The 22878-nt window shown below is 49.7% G+C and overlaps 6 protein-coding genes across 6 annotated transcripts; 3 read left to right on the forward strand and 3 right to left on the reverse strand.

The window, feature by feature from the left end:
- Positions 1-876: 876 nt before the first annotated feature.
- Positions 877-3240, reverse strand: CGCS363_v011975 (Subtilisin-like protease SBT1.7; the record flags this gene model as incomplete). Its single annotated transcript, XM_036643824.1, has 1 exon — positions 877-3240. The coding sequence occupies one exon, from the start codon at positions 3238-3240 to the stop codon at positions 877-879; it is 2364 nt and encodes a 787-aa protein (XP_036490181.1).
- A 656-nt stretch (positions 3241-3896) lies between these two features.
- atnC-0 (MFS efflux pump atnC) lies at positions 3897-5904 on the forward strand (the record flags this gene model as incomplete). Its single annotated transcript, XM_036643825.1, has 3 exons — positions 3897-4597; positions 4650-5314; positions 5783-5904. The coding sequence occupies 3 exons, from the start codon at positions 3897-3899 to the stop codon at positions 5902-5904; spliced, it is 1488 nt and encodes a 495-aa protein (XP_036490182.1).
- A 489-nt stretch (positions 5905-6393) lies between these two features.
- Positions 6394-6666, reverse strand: CGCS363_v011977 (uncharacterized protein; the record flags this gene model as incomplete). The annotated part of the gene is made up of 1 exon (XM_036643826.1): positions 6394-6666. The coding sequence occupies one exon, from the start codon at positions 6664-6666 to the stop codon at positions 6394-6396; it is 273 nt and encodes a 90-aa protein (XP_036490183.1).
- Positions 6667-7986: 1320 nt separating this feature from the next.
- cctO-1 (Cyclochlorotine biosynthesis protein O) lies at positions 7987-9008 on the forward strand (the record flags this gene model as incomplete). The annotated part of the gene is made up of 4 exons (XM_036643827.1): positions 7987-8269; positions 8345-8467; positions 8527-8663; positions 8739-9008. 4 exons carry the CDS (start codon positions 7987-7989, stop codon positions 9006-9008), a joined length of 813 nt encoding a protein of 270 aa, XP_036490178.1.
- A 622-nt stretch (positions 9009-9630) lies between these two features.
- Positions 9631-14345, reverse strand: CGCS363_v011979 (ABC transporter FUM19; the record flags this gene model as incomplete). The annotated part of the gene is made up of 5 exons (XM_036643828.1): positions 9631-10363; positions 10418-10549; positions 10611-11057; positions 11111-14082; positions 14136-14345. The coding sequence occupies 5 exons, from the start codon at positions 14343-14345 to the stop codon at positions 9631-9633; spliced, it is 4494 nt and encodes a 1497-aa protein (XP_036490179.1).
- Positions 14346-18457: 4112 nt separating this feature from the next.
- Positions 18458-19400, forward strand: CGCS363_v011980 (uncharacterized protein; the record flags this gene model as incomplete). Its single annotated transcript, XM_036643829.1, has 3 exons — positions 18458-18635; positions 18687-19108; positions 19167-19400. The coding sequence occupies 3 exons, from the start codon at positions 18458-18460 to the stop codon at positions 19398-19400; spliced, it is 834 nt and encodes a 277-aa protein (XP_036491046.1).
- Positions 19401-22878: the final 3478 nt, after the last annotated feature.

Raw genomic sequence — 22878 nt, forward strand, 5'->3', positions numbered from 1 at the left:
ATGCAGCGTAGGCGGCGGAAAAGACAGCTGAGCTGACAGAGGGTGTGCGTGAGGGTCGGTAGATAGGTCGGAAGGCTGGAGAAAGTCTACTTCTATAGTAATTAAACCCAGTCAAAGTCGTGAAGTTGTTATCGAAGTGACGTTAAAGGTGATGAGATTGTCTAATAGATGGCGCACCTAAGCGCGTGTGGGGGAAATGGGGCCGAAGAGATAGCGATCTGCGGGACTATCTGGCCGAGCAGAAATCCAGGGCGATCACGTGACCAGTAGGCCGTTAGCTGAAGGGTGAAGTCGGAGGTCGTTGCAGTACAGGTTCCAGGTAAAAGTCACAGTAGCTGGCCAGAGGCCTAGACTGTAGCTATAAAAACAAAGTAAACGGACTGTGCGCATCATGCTGATAACAACTTCCTTTGTTAAATCTTTCTCAGTACCTACTACTTGCATCATGGACAACACGTCGTGCGTGACGCATCATCAGTAACAAGAACACTGTTTGCCTACTTTCTTCTGGGGGCCCTCCCGCAATGGCCTCAGCGGCCAGGAACAGCAAGCGTTATTCAGGGTACTGGACCTTCTCCAGCGTGAGCAATCCATCAATGGCTAAACGCCATCGCAACACCGAGACTTAGCTACTTGAACTTGGCTTTAAGGGAAGCCACCCCATGATTCTTGACACAACCACCAAGAGAGTGCTATTATTGAGTGGAGAGTGGATATTGTGGCACGTGTATTCAGAAACTTTCAAGCTATTCTGGCAAGAACAAGTAACTAAATTTCAACTCCTTTCACCATGTTTTACTACACTTGACTTTTACAAACTCCAAGATCCCTACATCTGTTGATGATTTCGAGAGGCTGAAGAAGTTGTATGACAATTTAACGCGAAAAACCCCATATGAAAGCCATCGAGCTGCCCACTACGTGCTTCCCATCCGACCATTCCAGTCTGCCAAAAGCCGTGGCATTAGCAATATGAGACGGTTGCATCTTCGCTGCTACTACATAAGTCTGCTTTTCCCCCTCAGATTTGAACACAAGCGCAGCGGGCTTCACGCTGACCGTGACCATGTCCGGTTTATCAACCAAAGCGCGAACGTTGTAAGTTCCGGCGCCGCCCACGTTTTTGACAGTACGCGAGAACATGGCCGTATACGTCCCATTCGTCGTTGAGACGTTGTAGAATGCTGCGAAGGATGGATAGTTGAGGTCGTAGACGCTGCGCTTCACCCCAGGAGCGCAGGTGAAGTTGCTACGTGTGATTCCTTTCGTGAACTCAACCGTAGTATTGAAAGCGCAAAGAGAGTCGCGGTACTCGTCCGGGGAGATATCGTAGACGAGACCCGGGTCCAAGGCAGCTATCGGGTCCACGTGGCCGTTTCCGTAACCGAGAGGGTTCGAAATGGTGTTATTCGGCTTTTCTAACATCGGCGATGAGGTGCCTTTGAGTGTGGTATATGCGGTAGTCATGATGGCGGATCGGACCTCGGCAGCGCTCCACTTTGGACGTCGTGCCATGATGGAGGCCGCGATGCCAGCCAGATGGGGGGCGGACATAGAAGTTCCAGAGATGATGGCGAAATCACCCTTATTAGTGCTTGAGTTGTCGTTTGTCCAGCCGGCTAGAATGTCTACACCCGGGCCGGTGATGTCGGGCTTGAGCAGATTAGGCGCCGCCATGTTTGGGCCTCTACCGCTGAAGCCGGCGATGACCGGTGCCGGTATACCGACTCTGTCGTCACGAAACTGAAAGGTAGCTGTGGCATTCGGCGTTATTGCATAAGCCTCCACTTCAATGCTTTGCTTGTAGCTCAAGTGTATCCCTGGCAAGACGTAAGAGGATGCGTACGCCTCATCACCCAGCAGAGCCGGGCTGACAATGACAATCCCACGGCCGCCGGCTTCTTTGACGACCTGTCCCTTTGCTCTCAGAGAACCCCTTCCCAAGCGACAGATGACAGCCTTTCCGGCCACTTTCTTCGGGTCAAGGCTGTCTTTCAGGCAGAAAGATGCGGTAGAAGCGTTCCCCTTGCTGACGGCGGCGCCGAGAACGAGACGGAGCATACCGGAATCCGCTGCTGATTGGTTCTTTTCCCCTGAGGCACTATCTCTGTACAAACTGGCGCCAGTTACAAGTTTGTTGTTCCCAAGCTTGAGGTTGGCAGGAAAGTCGCGATCCAGCGTGCTGGCGGCGACAGTCATCGCCCATGGTGGAATATTCTTCACTGTGCCGGGTTCGGGCCCGTCGTTGCCGGCGGACAAGGAGACGAAGATGCCCCTTTCCATAGCGGCGTAGCTTCCCACGACAATCGCATCGTGATCGTGAAATGCGGTTTCGTTAGGGCCCTGTGATAACGACAAGACGTTGACGCCGTCTATGATAGCTTGGTCTATAGCAGCTGCGATGTCGGACTCTGCGCAGTCTTCCTTCCAGCAGACCTTATACATAGCTATACGGGCGTATCTAGCGATACCGCGGGCGGTGCCCTTTGCTAGGCCATTATAGCCTGCATTTCGAACCTCGGAACCGGCCGCGGTCGTGGAAGTATGCGTGCCGTGGCCGATGTTATCCCTGGGGGATTTATACTCTCCGGTCCAGTTGAATAGGTTAGTCGCATTTGACCTCGCGGCAGTATATCCCTTGTAATAGAATCGCGCTCCGATCAGCTTCTTATTACAGTTTTTAAATGTCCACTGTTCCCCCTCCTCACACCGTCCCCTCCATTTCTCCGGAATGGGGCCCATCCCCTCGTCGCTGTAACCTGGGTTCTCGGGCCAAGCTCCAGTATCAAGCAGGCCGATGATAATATTCGACTCGGCTTCTTTGTCGTCTGTTTCATTTCTATCCTCAAGATAGGCACTCTGGCTTAAAAAGGACTGCCCGTTTATGTCTTCGTTGCTGACGAGGCCGAGAAACTGAGGGGTCCTGGTGGTGTGGAGTTGAAGCATCCTTTCAGGCCTCACCGATAACACACCTCCGTAGGCGCGTAACGCTTCGGCTTGTGCTTCGGTGAGCTGAGCAGCGTATCCATTCATGGCACTGGAGTAGGTGTAGAGAACGGAGGCAGGGTCCGCATCAATGGCGTCGAGAGAGGCTTGTTGCAAGGACCTCCGACGCGCGCCACTCATACTCTCTGCCTGCTCCATGTGAACGATGTACGTTTTTTTCTGTTCATCTGCCGCAAAAACCACCGCTGCTATGAAAAGTGCACTCAAAACGAGCCCCCAGATGTGTCTCGCCATGGTACTGGAAGTAACTTGGGACGTTCCACTATAGACAGCTATACAAGAACACAGTATATTCTCTCGATAAGAAGGGTTGAAAAGCTGAGCAAGAGGCAGTTTGCGTGGATTTTACCCCGATCAAAGATAATGCGAAGCCTCAAGAGCCGGCGAAAGATCGTTAGAACTTTGTTCGGGTGCCGAAGCGCCATCCAGAAAGGCTCCCTCAAGGATGATGGGATGGCGCTTGTAAGTAACGAACCTGAGCGTCTGCGACCATCTTCCAATAATATTCCTGGGAACTTTCGGGCATTATCCAGTCAGGCATATAAGCTCCTTTGTGGTTCCCGGTTCTTTCCTAACTACTCTATATCAATATTCCATTCGTATGCAGTGTAAGAATAAGCTCAGGCTACTTGCCAAGGAGTCGGACAAATTGGGCCGTTCTGTCTCTTGGGTTCTGCCATAGAAAAGTAATTCTTCTCGTCGGAACCAAGCTATGACCAAAAAGTGCCGGCCGGCTTTCCTATTTACCCCTCAAAGATATCGTTTGAGTCATGTATGTATTCTAGCAATCCGCACAGTCTTGCACACGCCCAATTCTTTTTCTATCCCGGGTGCGTTTCCATATTCTTTGGACCAAAGTACGCAATTACACCGCGGCGAATTAGACGACAATGCAGCACACTGCACGCAGCCAGATGTCTCCTCACGCAAGCCCTTCAGCTAGTGACGATGACACGAAGCCGTGTCTAGTATCGGAAAACTCATACACAATCTCAGAATCAAGTCCATTACTCTGCGATGACATTCAACCACTGGTCCAGCCTCAGAAAGCCGCAGCTCACCGCAGTGATGTCGACATATCCACTAATATCACTGCCACCGTCCATGAGCCCAAAAGTCATAGAGTTGATAGCGCTGGTACCGTCTTGTACGCCGTCATCCTCCTCTTCGCTAGCTCAGCCGGGTTGTGGACCATTCCCGCCACCCGCCAAGTCGAGGATATCGTATGCCGGCAGCACTATGGCGTGCTGAAGCCTATCGGCGAGAACCAGTGCAAGGAGGATTCCATTCAAAGCAAGGTCGCTATGGTATTCGCCATCTACGGCTCTCTCCAGGCCGCCATAGCTGCGGTGGCTGCATTACCCTGGGGCATTGTTGCAGACCGAGTAGGGAGGAAGATAGTTTTCCGGTTAGCTGTGCTGGGTACGATGCTCGATCAGCTATGGTTCCTTGCGGTTTGCGCGTTTACCCCGGCAATTCCACTCAATACGATGTGGGTTGGCTCGTCGCTACTGGTTATCGGCGGAGGCAATCCTGTTGTGTCTGCTGTGATATTCTCAATGCTCACCGATATCACCACTCCTGAAAATAGGTTAGTATGATATGCCCCGTTTCGTGATGGCTTCTGCTCACCATGCTCACAGAGCTAAAAAGTTTATGACCGCCCATCTGTCATCCATGATTGGAAACCTCGGCTCCCCTTTGATCGCCGGGTGGATAATGGACAAGACAGGGCCGTGGCCAGTCATGTGGTTGTCGCTGTTTGGTTTCGCAACTGTTGGTTACGCCATCCGCCTCATCCCGGAGACACGACCGGCTGCCAAGGCTCCGAGAGATATCTTTGCGGATTGGCCCACCAGCAACGTTTTTCAGCGCCTATCTCACCACTTGAGGAAAATCTCAAGCCTTTTTATGATGCCGTCTCTGGTCATCCTCATATTGGCAATGCTTGCCTTATTCCCCATTACGCTGTCTATCTTCCAGTTTATGATCATCTTCGCCTCTAGACGCTACCAGATTCCAACGTCTCAAACGGGGTTTCTCTCATTCTTTTATGGCTTCAGTGTCTTCCTCGTCATTACCGCCGTCTTACCAAACTTTTCAAAGTTTCTCGTCTCACCCCGGGCACCAAAGATCATGCGCTTTACTGACAGCAACAAGCGCGATCTCTTTCTCGCCCGGGCATCTTGCGCCATGTTCTTACTTGGCAGCCTATGTATGGCTGTTTCGCCGACTTTGAACGCCTTTACCGGCGGGCTCGCGCTCTTGTCACTTGCTTCAGGCTGGGGCAGCTATGCGCGCAGTCTTTGTGCGTTATACGTGGACAGCGCGCACAGGACGCAGCTTTATTCAATAATGTCGCTGGTCGAGACGGCCGGGATGATATTTGCACAGCCTGTGCTTGCTGGTCTCTTCAGTTTTGGCATGGAACTTGGCGGCTTCTGGATCGGATTGCCATATCTAGGTTGCGCTTGCTTTTGCGTTGCTGCACTGGGACTGTTGCTCTTGGTGAGGCTTCCGGCGCTACGAGGCGGATAAAACCATGCTTAGATACTTAATTGTTTTCTTCTTCGACCCTGACGACCTTTTCTTTAGAACTTAAAAACTCTGTCATGTAAGGTATCTCACACAAACACTGCGGTTATGATGGCCTCATCCCCACAACGCGGATAACTATTCCAAGTAAGAGGCATTTACCCCTAAGCAATCTGGCTCACAGAGCCATCTTTCCAGATGCGATACCTCAGAATGCTATCGTGTATTACTGACATTGCAGATAACGCTAGACTGAAGGGCACGGCCCACACAAATGGCTGTCCTTGGTCCGTGACTTTAACAGAACGGTTCGTCTTCCTTATTGGCAACTACAAGACGAACTACTGCAGGCTGCAGGCATGATCCCTAACAACACGCCTGGTACAGGCTGCAGGTGGCTAGACCTCACACTTCTACGATAATGCATAATACAAATGTAAGGAGGTAAGCATTACAAGATGTCAACGACTTAACTTGGTAGTTAACTAGTTAGCATGTTCAATATCATTCGACCAAGGCGTATTGTCCATAGCTCTGTGCGGTGTAATCCGTTGGTCTCAGTTGGTTATGTTAATCCCCACACCAGGACTACGTGACTAACAAACATGAGATTGCCACCATTTACAATGGGTAGAGTACAGTACATCCATATCGCGGGTCCGCCGCTCAGAGCCGCCAGTGTCCAACGCAGTCATTCTGGTCTGCGGAGTAGATTCCACCTGAAAATAAGACATCTCGCCTAGTGATGCAATGAACAAATTAGTAATAGGTACCAAGTGGTGCTGTGAAACTGCAACAGATATGTTCAGAAACTTACCGCAGAGACTGTGGTTTTGATTCTTATGGAATCCCCTATCCGAGGACTTGCTTGGGATCAGCAGCGTCGATCTCATCCTGGTAGGCGTCGGGGTGCTTGTCTCCGTCAATGAACAACTTAAGGATGTAGTTGACGCTGTCCGAAATGTTCTCCTCGGTGACCTTATCAGCAGCCTTATCGCGCTTGGAGGGGGTGTTCATGAGGGTAGAGCGCTTCACGGTGATACTGCCAATGGCGCGCTCAGAGATGGGCGAGGCGGCGACGGAAGCCGCGAGGGTGACAATAATGGCAAGAATGGCAGACTTCATTTTGATTCTTAAAAGGGGATAGTATCCAAGTCAGGACTTGAGAAGAATGTGTTATTGTTGTGTTATGTTGATCGTCGAGGCTTTGATGATGAGAGACCAAGAAGTAATTAAAGGGCGGGAAGTCTCTATACTTATATTCAAATGACAACATATGAGGCCAACCTAGAAGGAAGCAATTCGTCTGCGTACGTCTGAGCCTTCGGGACTTTTCACCTCGGGAATGTGATGTGCCTCTTGCATAACTCCTCTCTCCAGTCGACCTCTCGCTCTACACATCGCGGCTTCACACTATGCCTCCATTGCATTCAACATCATCGCACGACTCAGCACTTCGGCTCGAACATGAGTCTATCCGTTTGTTCTAAGGGTCTATAGGAATACGTTGTCAAAATGCACTAGCGGCTAACCTTACCCCAACAGTTCCACTGACTCATTCAATAGATGGGTACTTAGTAATATATTAACTTCGGGTGCGCGCTTGATCCGACTCATTCAATAGATGCATCATCAAAGCCAAATCAGGGAGTGCCCCAAGTGTCTCTTGGATGCGTATCCGCTCGTTGATGGGAACTGGTTCGCGTTGACTGACTTCTCATCTTAGAAGGAAGCCCGACCCCGGCGTTATCTCCGCGAAACCTCCTCACGCTAGTTACACGAAAGTTTCCGTCCGTATGCCTTCAACTTCCATTCGCAACATATCCTAGGCAACATTACGACTTGTACCTTCTTTGTATCTCCGTCAAATACTGCTTGCAACCCTTAGCGATCTTAGTTTTGGCCTTTTCCTGATGAGGAATGTTGGCAAGCATCATAACCCAGCCTCAATAATGCCGTTTCCTATTTGCCAACAACATAGGAAGCAATAACTCCGCCAATTCCGCTTCACAGTACTAACCCTTCAACAAGGTCCATTAACACGATGAAACGAGCTAGCTAAAAGACTTCGCTAGACTGATCCATATGCACGATGTTCTTCTGACGATGGGATCAGTCGATTCTAGAAGGGATTTCTTGACCTTCTTGGAACTCTCTCAGTATAGAGGAAGTTAAAGTATTTTACCGCACCAAAATTGACCTCTAGAAAATTAAAGCTCTCGCATCCTCCGCTGCTCCGTCGGCTAGACTCTAATTACTTGAGTAAGGGAAGCATTCGTATTCACCCGAGCAAGCGATCTGCGGAAATACGATCATATATCATTCAGAGACTCCTTTTTTCCGCTATCACCAGGCTACGCGTTAGGCACCTGGTCTCCTACTTGTCTGAGCCTTCTTCATTCTGAATTCGCCCTCGCACCCAGCCCAACCACAATGCTGTCCACAATGGCAGTCAAGAGCCCATCTTACAAGCCTCTCATGTCGGCCGACAGTCGTGACTCTGAGTCTGTTGAAGACTTTGGCGACTGCCACGCCGGCGAGAAGAGTATTGCGCAGCGCTTCCGCTGGATAGAATGGAACCAACGAGCTCCGTCACGGATTACTGGTTTACTTGAGAGCTCCCTCATTCCTCTAAGTATACTGGTTCTCAGCATGGCTTTCGGTTTCGTATTTTCTTTCTTGCGAGCTCCGACTGATCAGGATTGTGCTCGTCAACTGTCTATGTGGTGTAAGTCTTGCCCTTCAACCCTCCTGGCGAAGCTGGGCAGTAAGACAAAACACAGACGCGTTCTAACTCATACAGCTCCTGCACTTGAGGCCGTTGAATATGTCCAAATGGATTTCAATGACGCCTTTAACTCAACAAGCATTTATCGTGGGCTTCCAACTCCAGAGAGAGAGCAAGCCTGGTTTGACCTCACGTATAGTAAGTTTGCTATTACGTCTCGACCACACACCAGCCTTCGCCAGCTGACCAAAAACCAGAGCATGCGGTCGAAATCCCGCCTGAAAGGCTTGCAGGTCTGAACCGATCTGAAGAAGATCACCTGAAGCATGTGCCTGAAGATGTAGGCGACGGTTATGTCGCACTGCTTGAGGTCTTCCATCAACTCCATTGCCTGGTAAGCCCACATGACCAGTTTCGCTCCCCGAATCCCGCCGAAATAGGTTTGCTGATACGCTCGCCTTCTGCATAGAACATGATACGGGTGTATACCTGGTGGCAGGTGGGCAAGTATGACAAGATCCCAGTTGGGCTGTCGAACGACCCCCTAAAGAACCGCATACATGTTGATCACTGCCTGGAAGCCCTGCGCATCTCACTCATGTGCTTCGCCGACGTCACCCCCCTCATGGTTCGCATAGGCGGACCGGCGGGTGCGCGTGCGGACTTCAACACGCACCACAAGTGTCGCAATTTTGATAAGATTTCAGACTGGATTGATGAAAACTGGACCGTTAGATAGAACTTTTACAGTTGGTGCGTCTGAGACTATCATAGCCCGAGTTTCAAGGGATGCAGTGCCCCTGTCATTCGTTACAATGCGTTGAGGATGAGTTGAACGATGCGACATGAAAGTTCGAGAGACGCATATCTAAGATAGTTGAATATAATATATGTCTGTACCTATCTATCTGGCCACTCGAGTGAGCAGAACATAATCAATATTTCAATTTAAAACTTTGGCTTAAGAGGGCTTGCTATTCGTGTATCGTTACGTTTCGCTAGGTTCGCATCTATGGATCATGCCGTCTTGAGCCTGGCATTTTGATTTCTGACTTCGCGCTGAATTTCTCCATAAGACACCACTAGGATAGGGCATGCAAAAATTAAGTGTTAGTGCAGTTCTTAGATTCGCGCATATTGATAGTTGAAAATGTTGATATTCGTGGAATGGTCACAGCCGGGTATTACAATCATTTGTCAACTACGTTCTGGGCTCTAATTGCATCTGCCGAACAGCCTTAGACCTTTCCATTTTGTGAACTTCACTCTAATAATCATGATAAATCCCCAGAAGATATCCCTCAACTTAGTGACAATCTGGTTTCTGCGAGCCTCTTACTCAATGCCCTGCGTATCATTTCTCACCGCTCTCTACCGATTGTCCATAGGTGTTTGAACCAGCTGCCCTCTTTCTGAACCAGCTCTTGGGGAATTCCCTGCTCAACCACCTTTCCAGAGTCGAGCACCACAACTCTGTCGAAGTTCATTACCATGTCGAGTCGGTGGCTTATCATCAAGATAGAATAGCCTTTGAACTCGCTCCATAGAACCTGCTGCATTTGCTTTTCCGTCTCCACGTCGACGCTGCTGCTGAACTCATCCAAGATAAGCAGCCCGCCAAAGTTGCTTTCTTGAAGAGTGTCAGATGTCGGCTGCAGTTCTATGTCATCTTTGCCAACTAGGGATCGAGCAGTATCCACATACTCCGCATTTGCTAAGAATTCACGCATGCGCACGCGCTTCCGCAAGACCGCCCTCGCCAGGCTGAAAAGTTGTTTCTGTCCAATACTAAGAGCGTCCGCGTTCATCGAGCCCCCGAGCCCGCCTTGGTCACTGACCAACCCCCAGAGCCGCACAGTTTCCAGCACCGCTTGGCACTCTTCATCGGTCGCAATTGTAAAGGGGTCGAGGTTTATTCTGAAAGACACGCCATCTGGAAAAAACACTGGGTCTTGGGGAACCGCAATCACACGTTGGCGTAAGGTGGCTCGGTCGATGGTGTAGAGGGAGAGACCATCAATGGAAATATCACCTAAACAGGATGAAAGAGGGTCCAGGAGCCGTAGAAGAAGTAGGACGAGTGATGATTTTCCACTGTTCATGGTGTAAGTGAATAACTATGAATCATGTTTTGAGGGCAGTGCTCACCTGCCGGTACGTCCGCAAACTGCCACCTTTTGACCCGGCTCAATGGTAAGCGTGAGGTTCTGAAGAGCGAGATTGGCGTAGTCTGAAGCTGTGTCCAATCTATTCTCATTCAAAGTCAAGTCGTGATGGTATCTCAAAGTCGGTCAGCAAATTCTCATAGAATCAACTTTGTCTTGATCAGGCCTATACTTACGTGTAAGACGCAGATACTCCTCTGATTTCGACCAATGCCTTTTCCGGCCACGAAGCAGGCGGAAAAACGACCTCTCCTGCCAATTTCTCACGAGGGGTGTTTTCGAAAAACGATCTGAGCCTCACCACAGCACCAATAGAGGTCTCCAATAGCGTATACTTCTCAACAAGGTTCGCCAGTGTTCTCCCAAACGACATGATAGACACCATACTAGCGCCGGCAAAGCCTGCGTTAGAGCGCATTTGTGTGGAAAGGGTCACCACAAGCACAGCTATCAAGGCGACCACAGTACCCAGGACAAATGACAACCAGCGCTGTACCATACTTAAGAGATATTCGGGCCTTTGCGAAGTGTCCACGAGCGAGCTGTTAAGACGAGTGGCTTCATCCGTCCAACCAAAGGCACGAAAGGTGACCAAACCTCTAATGGTGTCAATGAAATTGGTGCTGAGACAGATAAGCAAAGAGTCGAACCCATTAGCGATGGAGTTGAGACTCACTAGAGAGGAGCTTTTGCCTCCAAATCCAACAGACGCAGCTGACGAGAAGTACGCAGGTAGAACCTCTGAATGCCATAGATGATTGCCGCAATGAAGGGATACGAGATCATCACAAAGGGAGACGAGGTCGCAATGACAGCAGCTGATCCCAGTCCAACCCATACTTGGAGCGATGTATTGGTGAGGGCCTGCGGAAGCTCTCCGTCTATGAGAGTCATGTCTTGAGAAAATAAGTTCGTCAGTACCCCTGTATCTGTCGCCGTAAAGTAACGCAGGGGCGCGGCAAACACGGCTCGGAGGGTGTCTTTGTGCAAGTTCGCTCCGGAAAGCCTAATGATGACGAGTAAGCCGAGAATCGCCTCCGTAATGAGAGAACCCAGTGCTAGGCACTGGAATAGGGCGTAATGGCCAACGTAGAACGATGTCGAATGTGCCGGGTTCGTTGAGACCGCATCCTCGCCCCAAAACTTAAGCCAAATAGTCGGGCAATTGTAAGTAAAGCCAAACATAATGCCGAAACCAGCGAATGCGAGCATCGGAACTGTTCCGATTTTCCGGCAGTAAAACCGAAACACCGACGCATCGCCCATAACGCGTGCACCATTCTTGGTATCCCGTTGGTCTTCAGATGATGTATCTCGGTTGGAAGGTGTTGGAATATCAACATCTGTGATTGATGCTGATGTCGTTGATTTCTCCGTATCCAATCCATTGTTCGCATCAGTTGACACTACTAAAGTCTGAATGGCTTCTTGTCCGCTGGCAATGACATGATCAAAGCTACCCTTTTCTGCAATAGTGCCGTTGGCGGCCAGTGCGATGACATAGTCAGCTGCCTGGAGATGCTGCGAAAAGTTGGTACAGAGAACAGCGTTCGCAGTTCTCTTTTTCAGCATCCCGTTGGGACCGAATACACGGCGGAAGACGTGCTCCTGTGTATCTGCATCAAGAGCGCTTAAGACGTCATCGAAAACGAGGAGGTCGCAGTGCCTATATAGAGCTCTCGCAATAGACACTCTCTGTTTCTGTCCTCCACTCAGACTGATTCCATTGCTGCCGACCACGGTTAGGTCGCCCTGGGCAAGCTGACGGAAGTCTTGGGAAAGCATAGTGGCCTCAATGGCGGCTGCGTATCTCAACTCATCCACGGCCGTGAAGAAACCAACTATGTTGTCCCTTATAGATGCGTTCCATAGAAACGGAACTTGTTCGCAGTACCCAACATTGCGGCAGTTGATGTTCATAACAGTCTGGCCTTCCACAAAGGGGATTTCGCCGAGTAAAGCTTTGCAGAACATGGATTTGCCAGAAGCAACTGGGCCGATCACCATGGTCAGACCGGGAGGAATCACGACGTTGATATTTTTCAGGACGAAAGAATCCTCGGTCCAGCCAAAACTTCCGTTGATTATTTTAGCAACTGGTGATGCTGCGCTGTGCGAACTCGAAACCTTAGGATCAATGAGAACCTCGTGGTCTCGAAAATCGTGCCGCGATTCTTCCTGTAGAAAAGACTGCACCCTTTGCAGGCATGTAAAAGCGGCAATCAACTGAGGAACCAGCTGGAAGAGGGACGAAAGCGGTTCTGATAGCAGGAGTAAATACGAAATGGAGGTGAAGATGGTCGTGACGTCGAGATCCCGGGCTGTGAAAGCCAAGGTGAAAACAGGAGCCAACAGAACAGGTGTGAATCCGATGCCCACCGAGATGACCAGGAACCACCGGAATCTGCCTCCGACCTTGAGTTCGTCCAGCCGTAGCGAATTGATGGTGTCTTCAAAGGGAATTTCCAATCCTGATATTTTCAGGGACTTCATGTTACCAAAGACGTTCGCCGTATGACTGATGCGCTTTTGGATCCTCTCCATCCAAGCCATTTGCCGTGGCCCGATATATCGCATAAGAATCGCAGAGCTGGCAATGCACAGCATAATGAGAACGATGGGTACGGCGAACGAGGCGCCGAGTTTCTTTTCGAGCAGCCAACAGGCCAGACCGGCTTGTATCGGATTGGCCCAAAACTCGTGGAATTCCATAAGCCCCATACGGACTCGCTCAATATCCGCGCTCATCAATGTCAAGGCAGCCGAGTTATCCGCAGTTGAAATTTTGGCCTGAAGGGTCTTCCTGTAAATTGCTGCAGCCAAATAGGCGCGTATTGCACATAATAGCCGTTCCTGGAAATACCAATATAAAGCATTAGCGATCGGAATGCCCATGTAGACGATAATTGTAGCGCCTATCAACCCGTAACCTCTATTGGCGTATTGACTGGTTTTCGGATCCTCAAGGAAGTTCAGAAGAGCCTCCAAGAGAAATGGCTGACAGAACACAAGGCCAAGGAGCATAATCCTGGGAGCAACTGGCAGTAATAAAGGACCGAACAGGCGTTTCCCGAGCGCTCTGGCAAGGCCATGGCTCTGCCCCTGAAAACGCTGGGGCTCTATTCTTCTGGTAGTGTCCTGGAGAGTCTTCACTGACAAACTCTTGTCGAGAGGAAAGAGATCCGGTACAGTCAAGACTCTCTTATAACCACATATGAATAGCGGATTGAGCCATGAGAAGGTTGCTAATCCGAATACGCCGCTTGTTTCCTCTGGACTGTGATCTTTGCGGTCCCAGGGAATCCACGGCAGCTTTTGCCAAGACTCCAACACAACCAAGACAATCTTCCAGGCGGCGGCAGCAGTGAATATTCGCGCTATGGTGACTTCGCGGAAGGTGACGGCGGATAGCCATAGCGACCGTACTTGCGCAGCATCCAAGAGAATAGTTGAGATCAAGAATGTATTGAGCAAGATGGAAGGTCGTGGTGAGCAAGAATGCTCAAAGAAGCTCAGTACCGGCATGCATAGTGCTGCGATAAGGCTCAAAACAGCAGCAACAGTTGCTATCGCCGTTGCCCGGGCGGTAACTGTACTGTTTAGAATGAGATTGGCCACTTGTAAGATTGCGTAGATGGTAGTTGCAGCCTATTTTGATGAGTTAATATGAGTGGTTGACACACATTTCGCGAGGCACATACCAGCTTGATGCACTGAAAGCTTATACCGCCCACTATCTTTGGTCTGCGAACCAAAATTATGATCCTTGGGATCGACAGAGCGATGAACAAGGTAGCGGGTAGGATTGCCAGGAAGATTCTCTCGAACTTGAGCGTGAAGTCGAAGTCATTACGGCAGCCTTGGACACTCGGCCCAATGGAGTCGTCGTTTGGACAGGACATGAAATTCATCCTGATAGCGTCAAGGTATGTATGGTGAGTCTCGTTCGGCACTGAGTTGTACTCCCTATTCCCCTATGAGTTGACCGGGAAGCGATGTTTAGGCCAGCAAAACTGTTTGAGTGAGCGCAGTACCACAGTCGTCAATCCAGCTGAATGATGGTGTTGCACCATACCTCAACGCCTACGTTCTCTTGGAGGTGACACTCGCTGACCCCCCAATCTTGCAGACGCTCAGCACGGTTCTCATAATAACCAATGCTGTTTAACTCCTTTCCGGGAAAACTGGCCTGACATCAACGTGCCGACTCGTAACCTCACCTTGGCCCTCTCAGCAGCTGGAACTTAATGTGTTCTCCTGCCATCTTGAGTTAAAGTTGTGTCGGCATCATGTGCCATGCTCGAAATTTCTCAGCTACATCGTGCAGTTCAATCAAGTTCATGGTGCTGGCTTTACCTTTATTGCGTGTGGTTCTTTGGAGTCTATAGTTCAGACTAAGTAAAGCTAGAAAAGGCATAGCTCTTCCCCTCCGTTGGGACCAAAGGCTACCGGGGTATACCTACTTGTGAGAGGGAGATAAAGTCCAATCATAAAAGGGCCGATCTGAAGTGGAAACGTGGAAACGTGGGATGACTGATGGCCTTATACATCAGGGCAGTTGGTCAGGGTCTAAGAAATTCCTAACATCCCTACCATCTCCACCGCCATATCACTTACACTTCTGTTGGTTCGGCCTTTTCAAAGCTACTGGCCCAGGGGTCCCCACACACCATCCATTAGATGACGAACTCATGGACCGTCTCTCAGTACATGACCTACATGTCACTCTTTGTCCCACCTCTAGTGTCATGATACAGGAGCAGCCGCGGACGGAGCAGCTGCGGGCGGAGTAGCCGGCGGGCGGAGCAGCCGGCGGGCGGAGCAGCCGGCGGGCGGGATAGTCTCTCGGTCACAACAGAGACGAAGTACAATCAAGGCACATATCCGTCGGCATCTCACAGATTAACTTTTGAAGGGTCGCCTGGTTTGTTGACTACATCATACGATGGACATACATAGTAATTACACAAAAATAAGCCTTTAGCTGAGCTGACAGGTAAGATCCCCGCAGAGATATTGACACCAAGTCAGAAGAAGCGGAGTGACTGCGGGAGATTCGATCAGTCGGCAGAATATCCCTAATTGACCTCGTTGGCCACGTGCAGAGAGAGGTTCTTCTCGGAGAGACTCAGCACATGGCTTTCCATAGCATAGATTCTCTAGGAGCTTTCCTGCAACGGCTTCGCGTGCAGTACCTCGACCCTGACCAAGCAAAACCAACGAGCTTAACAGCTCTTCTTAAACAGGATAAGCAATGTAGGCAGAACTGAGATAACCATCAAGAGGATAGTAATAGTATTCTACATTTTCTGGCTTACTGACTTCAACGAGAGTGCAACACCATTCCTTTTCACCCAATCTAGTAGCTTGGGAAACTTCCTGCATTTGTGAGATGCCTGGAAGTCTTCTCTGATAGGCGCCTCTGACGCCTCAGAATCTTTCTTCTTATAAACCAAATATGGGGTAACGTCGCCGGTGCACATAAGTGCCTGACGCAGCGTATCAATACAGTGACTTGTGTGATCCCGGGCAACGGCTGGCGAATTAGACTTGAGGAGGCTGGGAGTTATATCTTGAGGGTATGAGTCTTTCCATATGTATTGCCGTAGCATGTTGAGGCAATGAAGGTGATGAAAGACCTCGACTACACCCACGTAACCTAAGGAAGGAGACCCGGGAACCGCGGTCACAAAACCTTGGTCGACGCTTCTGTTGAGATAGGGCACACGATCAGGTGGAATGATGACACCAGGGACTATTGAAGATTAACTGTCAGCAATGTGTCTACTTCACTAATCTGGTGAGATATCTCTTCATACCTTGGGAAAGACTTTCCCACTTAGCCTCCATCTCTGCAGTGGGAAGGCCGGTGAAGCCTGAGTTATCTAATCCGAGGCCACTTTCAAAGTCGCGTTGCTCATACTCGACAGCTTCCAATATAGGAGCTAGTTGATTCATCAGTGACTGCCCATATTTACAATGCAGTGGGAAGTTTGGAAGATAAAGAAAAGAAGAGGAGCTCATCACACTTACACCAAATACTAAGCTGCGCAGCACAGTACTTTTCTGACGGGGTAGATCTCAGAGCTGTCACCATCATCAAAGCACCGGTGATGAACATGAAATAACTTGTGAAGCGCCATACAAACTCAACCGGGTTCGAACGAAAACTTGACATCCAACGATTCAATGAAACAGATGACTTCTCAGCTTCAAGCGGCAATGCCAGCTCGCTGTCGGCGTTCAGCCGAGAATAGCCCATCAGCCATTTCATGGTTTGGAGACAGAGAAGATCCTGCTTCGTCGATGAGGAGGCGGCGATGTGAGAAAATCGACACCTCGGATCCTCCTCTATTGTCGCTACACTATTCTAGAGATAGATATGACGGCCGGGTTCGAGGAAATTGACAAGGGGACATCCAATTGTCGAACCCAACAAGAGATCATCGTTTATCTTCGGCTTGTGGGGGCACGCGGCATTATGATAGACTCAACGCTAACAAATGCTGAAAGGGAAAATAATAGTCAAGTACTGCCTCTCCTGGCTACCAATACATATGCGACTGAGTCATTGCGGTTCCATTGTGGTATTATCACGGTTGCCCAATGATAGTAGTAAGAGTACGAGTACAGTCTGCAACCTGTCATGCGGATTAGTTTGATCCCCTCCCCCCCACCCCCCCTGTCAGCTAGAACTCGCCCGCTATGGTTTATTGCTTAAGGTGTTGGGCGTGGAGTCTAGTGGAAGCTTGTTGGTTGTGTCGTCCACAAAATTGCACTTGGAGAAGTCTCTCCGGGACAAAAAGCAACTTAGAGATGTTCGCATGATCCCAGTTGAACCTTTTTAAGTGATGTTGATGTTCAGAGCGTTTGCTTGCCAGCAGGAACATGTGGGGTTCTGTACTGTTTTCCTTAACCGGTAGAGGGCACAGGCCGATGTGCCCATAGTGTTTCCAGAATTGGGCCCGCGAATAGGGTAAATTTGCCGTAGTCTTTTCCCGCGGGGGCTGCGTCGTAACTACAAACTCATCTGATCATCACGTCAGCGACTCAAGTCCCCGGCAGGTTGAAGGAACTCAATGCTTCGCCGGGAGGAACTTAAATTCTCCCTTGAGTATAGCTGAGATCTAAGCAAGGTCAAACTCTCTCAAGGCAAAGTGGCGAGGCGGAAGACGGCTGCTTCATCCGTGAACTGTGGGATATGCGCGAGTTGGTCGGGTCCCATAAAGGCAAAGCGTCCAGTTTCACCTCCATTCGTTATTCACATCTAGGCAAGCGATGTTCGGCGAATTTTCGCTTCGCACTCCCCTTCAACTCTTTTGTCGAAACTTTCTTGCCAAATATTTTGGTCCTGGTGACACATTGGAGCGAACTGCCGGTGATCTGCATGATGCATTGATGGCATGCAGAGGGCGAGCTAAATGACGAGTACGACGCCGTTCAGGGTATTTTGAAGTGGCCTAATGTCGTCTAAGCGGTCGAGTTCGCGATGCCGGCCGGGCAAGTCTCACTTGCGGTCCATTTGGAGTAGCCTCCCGGCGGGCGCTGGATCAGGAGTCGGAGACTCGGAGTCGAGGTCAATCTTGAAGAGTCGGCTTGGTGCCGACGGCCTTAGAAACCAAGTGCAGCCCTACCGAAATGCAAAGCTTGTGCTTACGGGAAAGCATGTTCTCATGCCGTCTCATGACCTGTACAAGTTATTAACAAGCTTCAGATGCACGACGAGAACTCGGTTAGTGCATATAGCGCACATGAAGCTAAACCGAGTTTCTCGTAGTCTAGGGGAAAGAGGGGCCCATCTTTTCAAACCGGCCCATTTGCGGCCGAGAGACCCGCCGGTGCAGCGCCGGACCATCTTCGGACGGTGGTTGGTTATGCCGGTCGAGTTCACCAACCGTCTCAAATGGCAGCGTCCTTTCTGGGAGGATCGCGGCATCTTGCGGTAATCTGGGAGACGGTGTTCATGCGAGATTTACTCTGGAGGTTGTCGTGTTGCAAGCGCGATTAGCCCTCAAATCTCACGATGTCGATCCAACGAACATTCCCCGAGCCTGACCCGAGGTTTTACAAATATCACAGTCATGCAGGCAACCGCGACAAGGACACTCAGGCCATGGGATGGGTTCAAGAGCTCTTCTGGTCTATGGGCCGGTGCAGGCAGTCAGGCGTCACGTACGCGGAGGGATCATGGGGATACACTGGTATATCACATTTCTGACTCAACACTTTCATTTTGCTCACATTCCCCGTAGTCCTTCGCGTCGTCTACACCCAAGAGTCTGACGTACTCTGGTCTATCGCCTTGCAGAAGCTCAACCGTTGGATTACCCAGTACTTCATCCATGGAAATCGACTCATCAAGAACAAGCCTAATGGCGAAATAAATGAGGAGCTCGCGCGCCGATTCGTCCTCGAACCTGTTGAGAACAAAACTCTCGAGGACTTGAAGTTATTAAATCTATCTGAGGATACTTCTCAACGAGACATGCAATCACTCACACAAGTTTTCGAAGACTGGCGCAAGAAGGCGGTTGGCGAAAACGCTGATCTCGACCCCCGTGACAACACGAGGTTTTGCGACTTTTTGGTCATTGATGAGGCTTCTCTTCGCACACTCGCCGCACTGCCTGAAGAGACACCGTCGTTGGAAATGGTGCCTCGTTCCGAGAGACGCGTAAGTATCTATTTTGGCAGAAACATTATCCCTGAAATGCTGACTTATTCGCCACAAGGCACGGCATGATTTGTGGGCTGGCTCATTTGTCTGGCTTATTGACTCCCTCGCCGTGAAACGTTTTCAAGGTGTCGAGGATGCCGATAATTACAACGGCCTCATGAAACTGAGCCCCGAGGACCTCCCGGACGCTTGGTTTGAGCGAGCGGGCAGGTTTTCGAGCGACTTCTGGACCTTTGACCGCGAGGAGATTCCCGAAGGATCTGGCGAGAAGTGGTACCGTCAGCATTGAACGACTTCTTAGGAATTGAATATAGATAACGCAGTCGATTGACACTTCTGGGATTTTCGTGGGTAGCAGACTTCTACCTCCACGCACGGCTTCACAGCAGAAGCTCCAGCGCCGGACCTCTGGTCGAAGAAAGTCCACAGAACTCAAGCTTATAAACAAGTCTAGCATATAGAGCCCTCGTTTCGCATGTTAGATAGTAAGACTGCCAAAGCAGCAGTTGGGTCCTACCGCTTTCTCACCGACACGATCTAACCGCATAACGAGTGAGCATCAATGAATGGCAGCGTGATACTGAATTGGGCATCGTTCATGATCGGAATCACAAGTGACTGACCTGGCCCACCCCCGGTCACTCGGACGAGATGGTGTCTGACTCCAGTTATAAGTAATGGTATTTAAACTGATTAACTCGTGTCGCAGAGGAACCATGAGCGAAGCAGAGAATGATAAACTCGTTGGCTAGGCGTTTCCTGGTGCAACGTCCGAATCTACAAAGCCCGCAGCCTTCGTAGACAATGCAGTCATCGCGCACACGGCAAACCGACGGTAAATCGTTTTGGAGTTGATATTTTTGATCTCCGGCGGAGTATTCGGAGATGTAGGCTTGTGGGCAATGTCGAGAGTGGCACAGATCAAGCGCTGAATGGTCTCTATTGTGTCAAAGATGACTCAGAATGGATGCGCCTCACTTGCATGATGAACACTCTATGGGTCCGCACAACATTGCCTTGGCCGTTTACTCCATGACTTTGTCCATGACTTTTCTAATCATTATATACAGCGGAAGAGTTCTCCAGTCAAGTAGGTTGTCAATGCGCAAGATTGGTGACTGCGACAAGCATCACTGCCAATGACCCCACCTGTTTATGGAACGATAGCATTGGGTAGATTATGAAAACCGTCTTGGAGATAGAGTAGTTAGGAAGGAATCGGGAACCACAAAAGAAAACCGTCCTGGTTATAAGCCCAACACATGCATGATTCAAACTTAGTTCCCTATTTAAACACATTTCCTGGTGCGAAAGTAGGACTGTTTGCCAAAAGAGAATGTTTTCACCGAGTAACAGAATCGGTACCCGTGAGTGGTTTGCTGACGAAGTCATCCGACCTTTCACCCAGTGTTTCCATCACATCCATGGAAAAATAACCATTGCTGATCAAAGCCTCTAGCGCCGGCGTTTTTGGCTCTTGTAAAAGTATTCAGAAATGTAAGCTGGCCGGCGATGAGAGTTACACGGAGCAAGAGTTGAACAAGCTCTCTGATGTTTCAGAAGTCGGAACCGTGCAGGTCTTTCGATCACTCAAAACACGCCAAGGATGAAATGGCGGGCCATTTCTTGGCTGTTTGCTCAAGAACTGCGATGATCATGATCGTAGATTTATATGAGGTAGAAGCATTCTCTGACCAAGTGCCCAAGAGCACTGCCTCGTTCTTGCGATGAATGTAAGTTACGTATAAGCACTGCTGACTCGAGCTTTTCTATTCAACCCAACGATTGAACAGACTGTGAGTATTTGCACCAGTCGACTCCGCTATAAATACAGCCCGATGCCGAGTTCGATTTCCATATGCACAATCGGCCTCGCTCTGTGGGAAGTGATTGAGCATTGCCAAAGACAGCATGCCTTATTATTAAGCCTTCAATGTTGGTGGCGAGACACAGCCATCCATTCGATTCTACTCGCAGAGGTTTCTCGACCCAAACTTCGTGATCTACGCTTTTGCTCTGTGTTCATGGCGAGGCGTGGTGCAGAATAATCTCACGACAATGCTGGAGACAGATGGCGTCAATGGCGGTAAGTTTCACCTCTCCCAGACCAGACATGCCACCACGCTAGAAGTAACTCCTCGTATGCTGCAAGAATGCTTCTTCTCTCAGTTAAAGAATGTTTCCACCACAAACATTGGTCGTCTTGTTGCGGGACAACTGCAATGGCCTGGGTGCTCTTTATATCCACGTCTGTGATCTGGCAGCAGTGTTCGTAGATCCGTTGATGAAGTTGGGCTGGGAATACTTCGCCATGAAATTACAGATCTTACTCTTTTGGTAAGTAACGTTGAATTATGCTGTGTTTCATTGCAGCTTCATGGCGCTTCGCGACCCTCTTTTCTGTGAGTACTAAGAAATATGTGCAGAATACCCCTCAGACGCGGCAGACGACAGACGATGAGAACGAACGCTATCTATTGATAGATAAGAACGGTGCTATGATCAATGCAACAATCTATGTAAGTCAAAGTAAAGTTTCCCAAGTAAGAGGGCTGTGTCTTTTTTACGTACGCTGAACATCGCACAGCTGCGACATTTGCCGTCTTGCTACGGGACAGTTGCAGTAGCCAGAGAGCTTCTTATAGATCATATACTGGTCTGAATTCTACACTTGTCGAAACGCTCGCCTCGTGGTAAATCGAACACGGTGCCAAAAATCTTTCAGGCAAAGAACAGCCAGCCCATCTATAAATACACCCCATCGCCAAGTCCCATATCCATCTGCACAATTAATGAGCTCTTGCAGGTAAGTGATTGATCGTAGCCAAAGCCATCAGTTCTCATTCTTACAACACTGGCGAGGCACAAACAACACGGATCTAGCCTCGGAGCGACTTCTTAGTTCCAGAAACGCGCTCTGGGGTCCGTTCCTTCATGATCTAAATACATAACGCACAATACTCTTAGGACACTGCGGATGATGGATGATGATCAAAGACAGACTTACCTCCTTATGCTACCTATAGACGTAATTTTCTGTTCGCTTCAAAGCATTTCTTTCCGAACGCCAGCTGACCGCGCCATCATAGTATCTCGCCACCATCGTATCTCACTATTTGCCGTCTTGTTGCGGAACAGCCGAGGCCGCCCGAGAGTTTCTTATACCGGACATCCAGCTCGAACATCAAGCTCATGGAAGCGTGCAGCCGGCGCCCAGGGCCCGAACCTGCCCCAACCTTTACTGCTACCAGAAATGAGCCGCAAGGCTTCCGGAAGAGCTAATATAAATAACAGTTTGTGAACCACATCCTTAGGAGGCAGCGAAGACGCAATGCCTGTGTAGCACTGGTGGTAGTCGTCACTTGAAGCATGATGAAGTCTTGAGTGATACGACCCGGGAGAAACCGCTCGTCTGCAACCCAGAGGAAGAAGCGTCAGAGTACAGCTGCCTTGAAAGTAGTGCGCCTCTTGGCCTTTATTCGTACACAACACCCACCTAGCGAAGATGCTGGCAGACACTACGTACCGACTCGAAAAACCTCAAAGATTGAACGCATGCATCGTTGATCGGGTTGGCGGGTATGGCTTGAGAGACAAACATGGTGCCAAGAACACATTGCGAGCTTGATATCTATTTCGCTTCCATTGCCCTGCTTTCTAAACGAAATCACTCTAACGTATGCTTTTATACTGACGTTGGCTGCAGCCGAGCAAAAGCTCATAACTGATGGTGTGTCTACGGTACACAGCACAAAGGACATGTACAT

This window comes from Colletotrichum siamense (assembly GCF_013390195.1).
Source record: "Colletotrichum siamense strain Cg363 chromosome Unknown KSG_Cg363_contig08, whole genome shotgun sequence".
In the NCBI taxonomy this organism is placed as follows: domain Eukaryota; kingdom Fungi; phylum Ascomycota; class Sordariomycetes; order Glomerellales; family Glomerellaceae; genus Colletotrichum; species Colletotrichum siamense.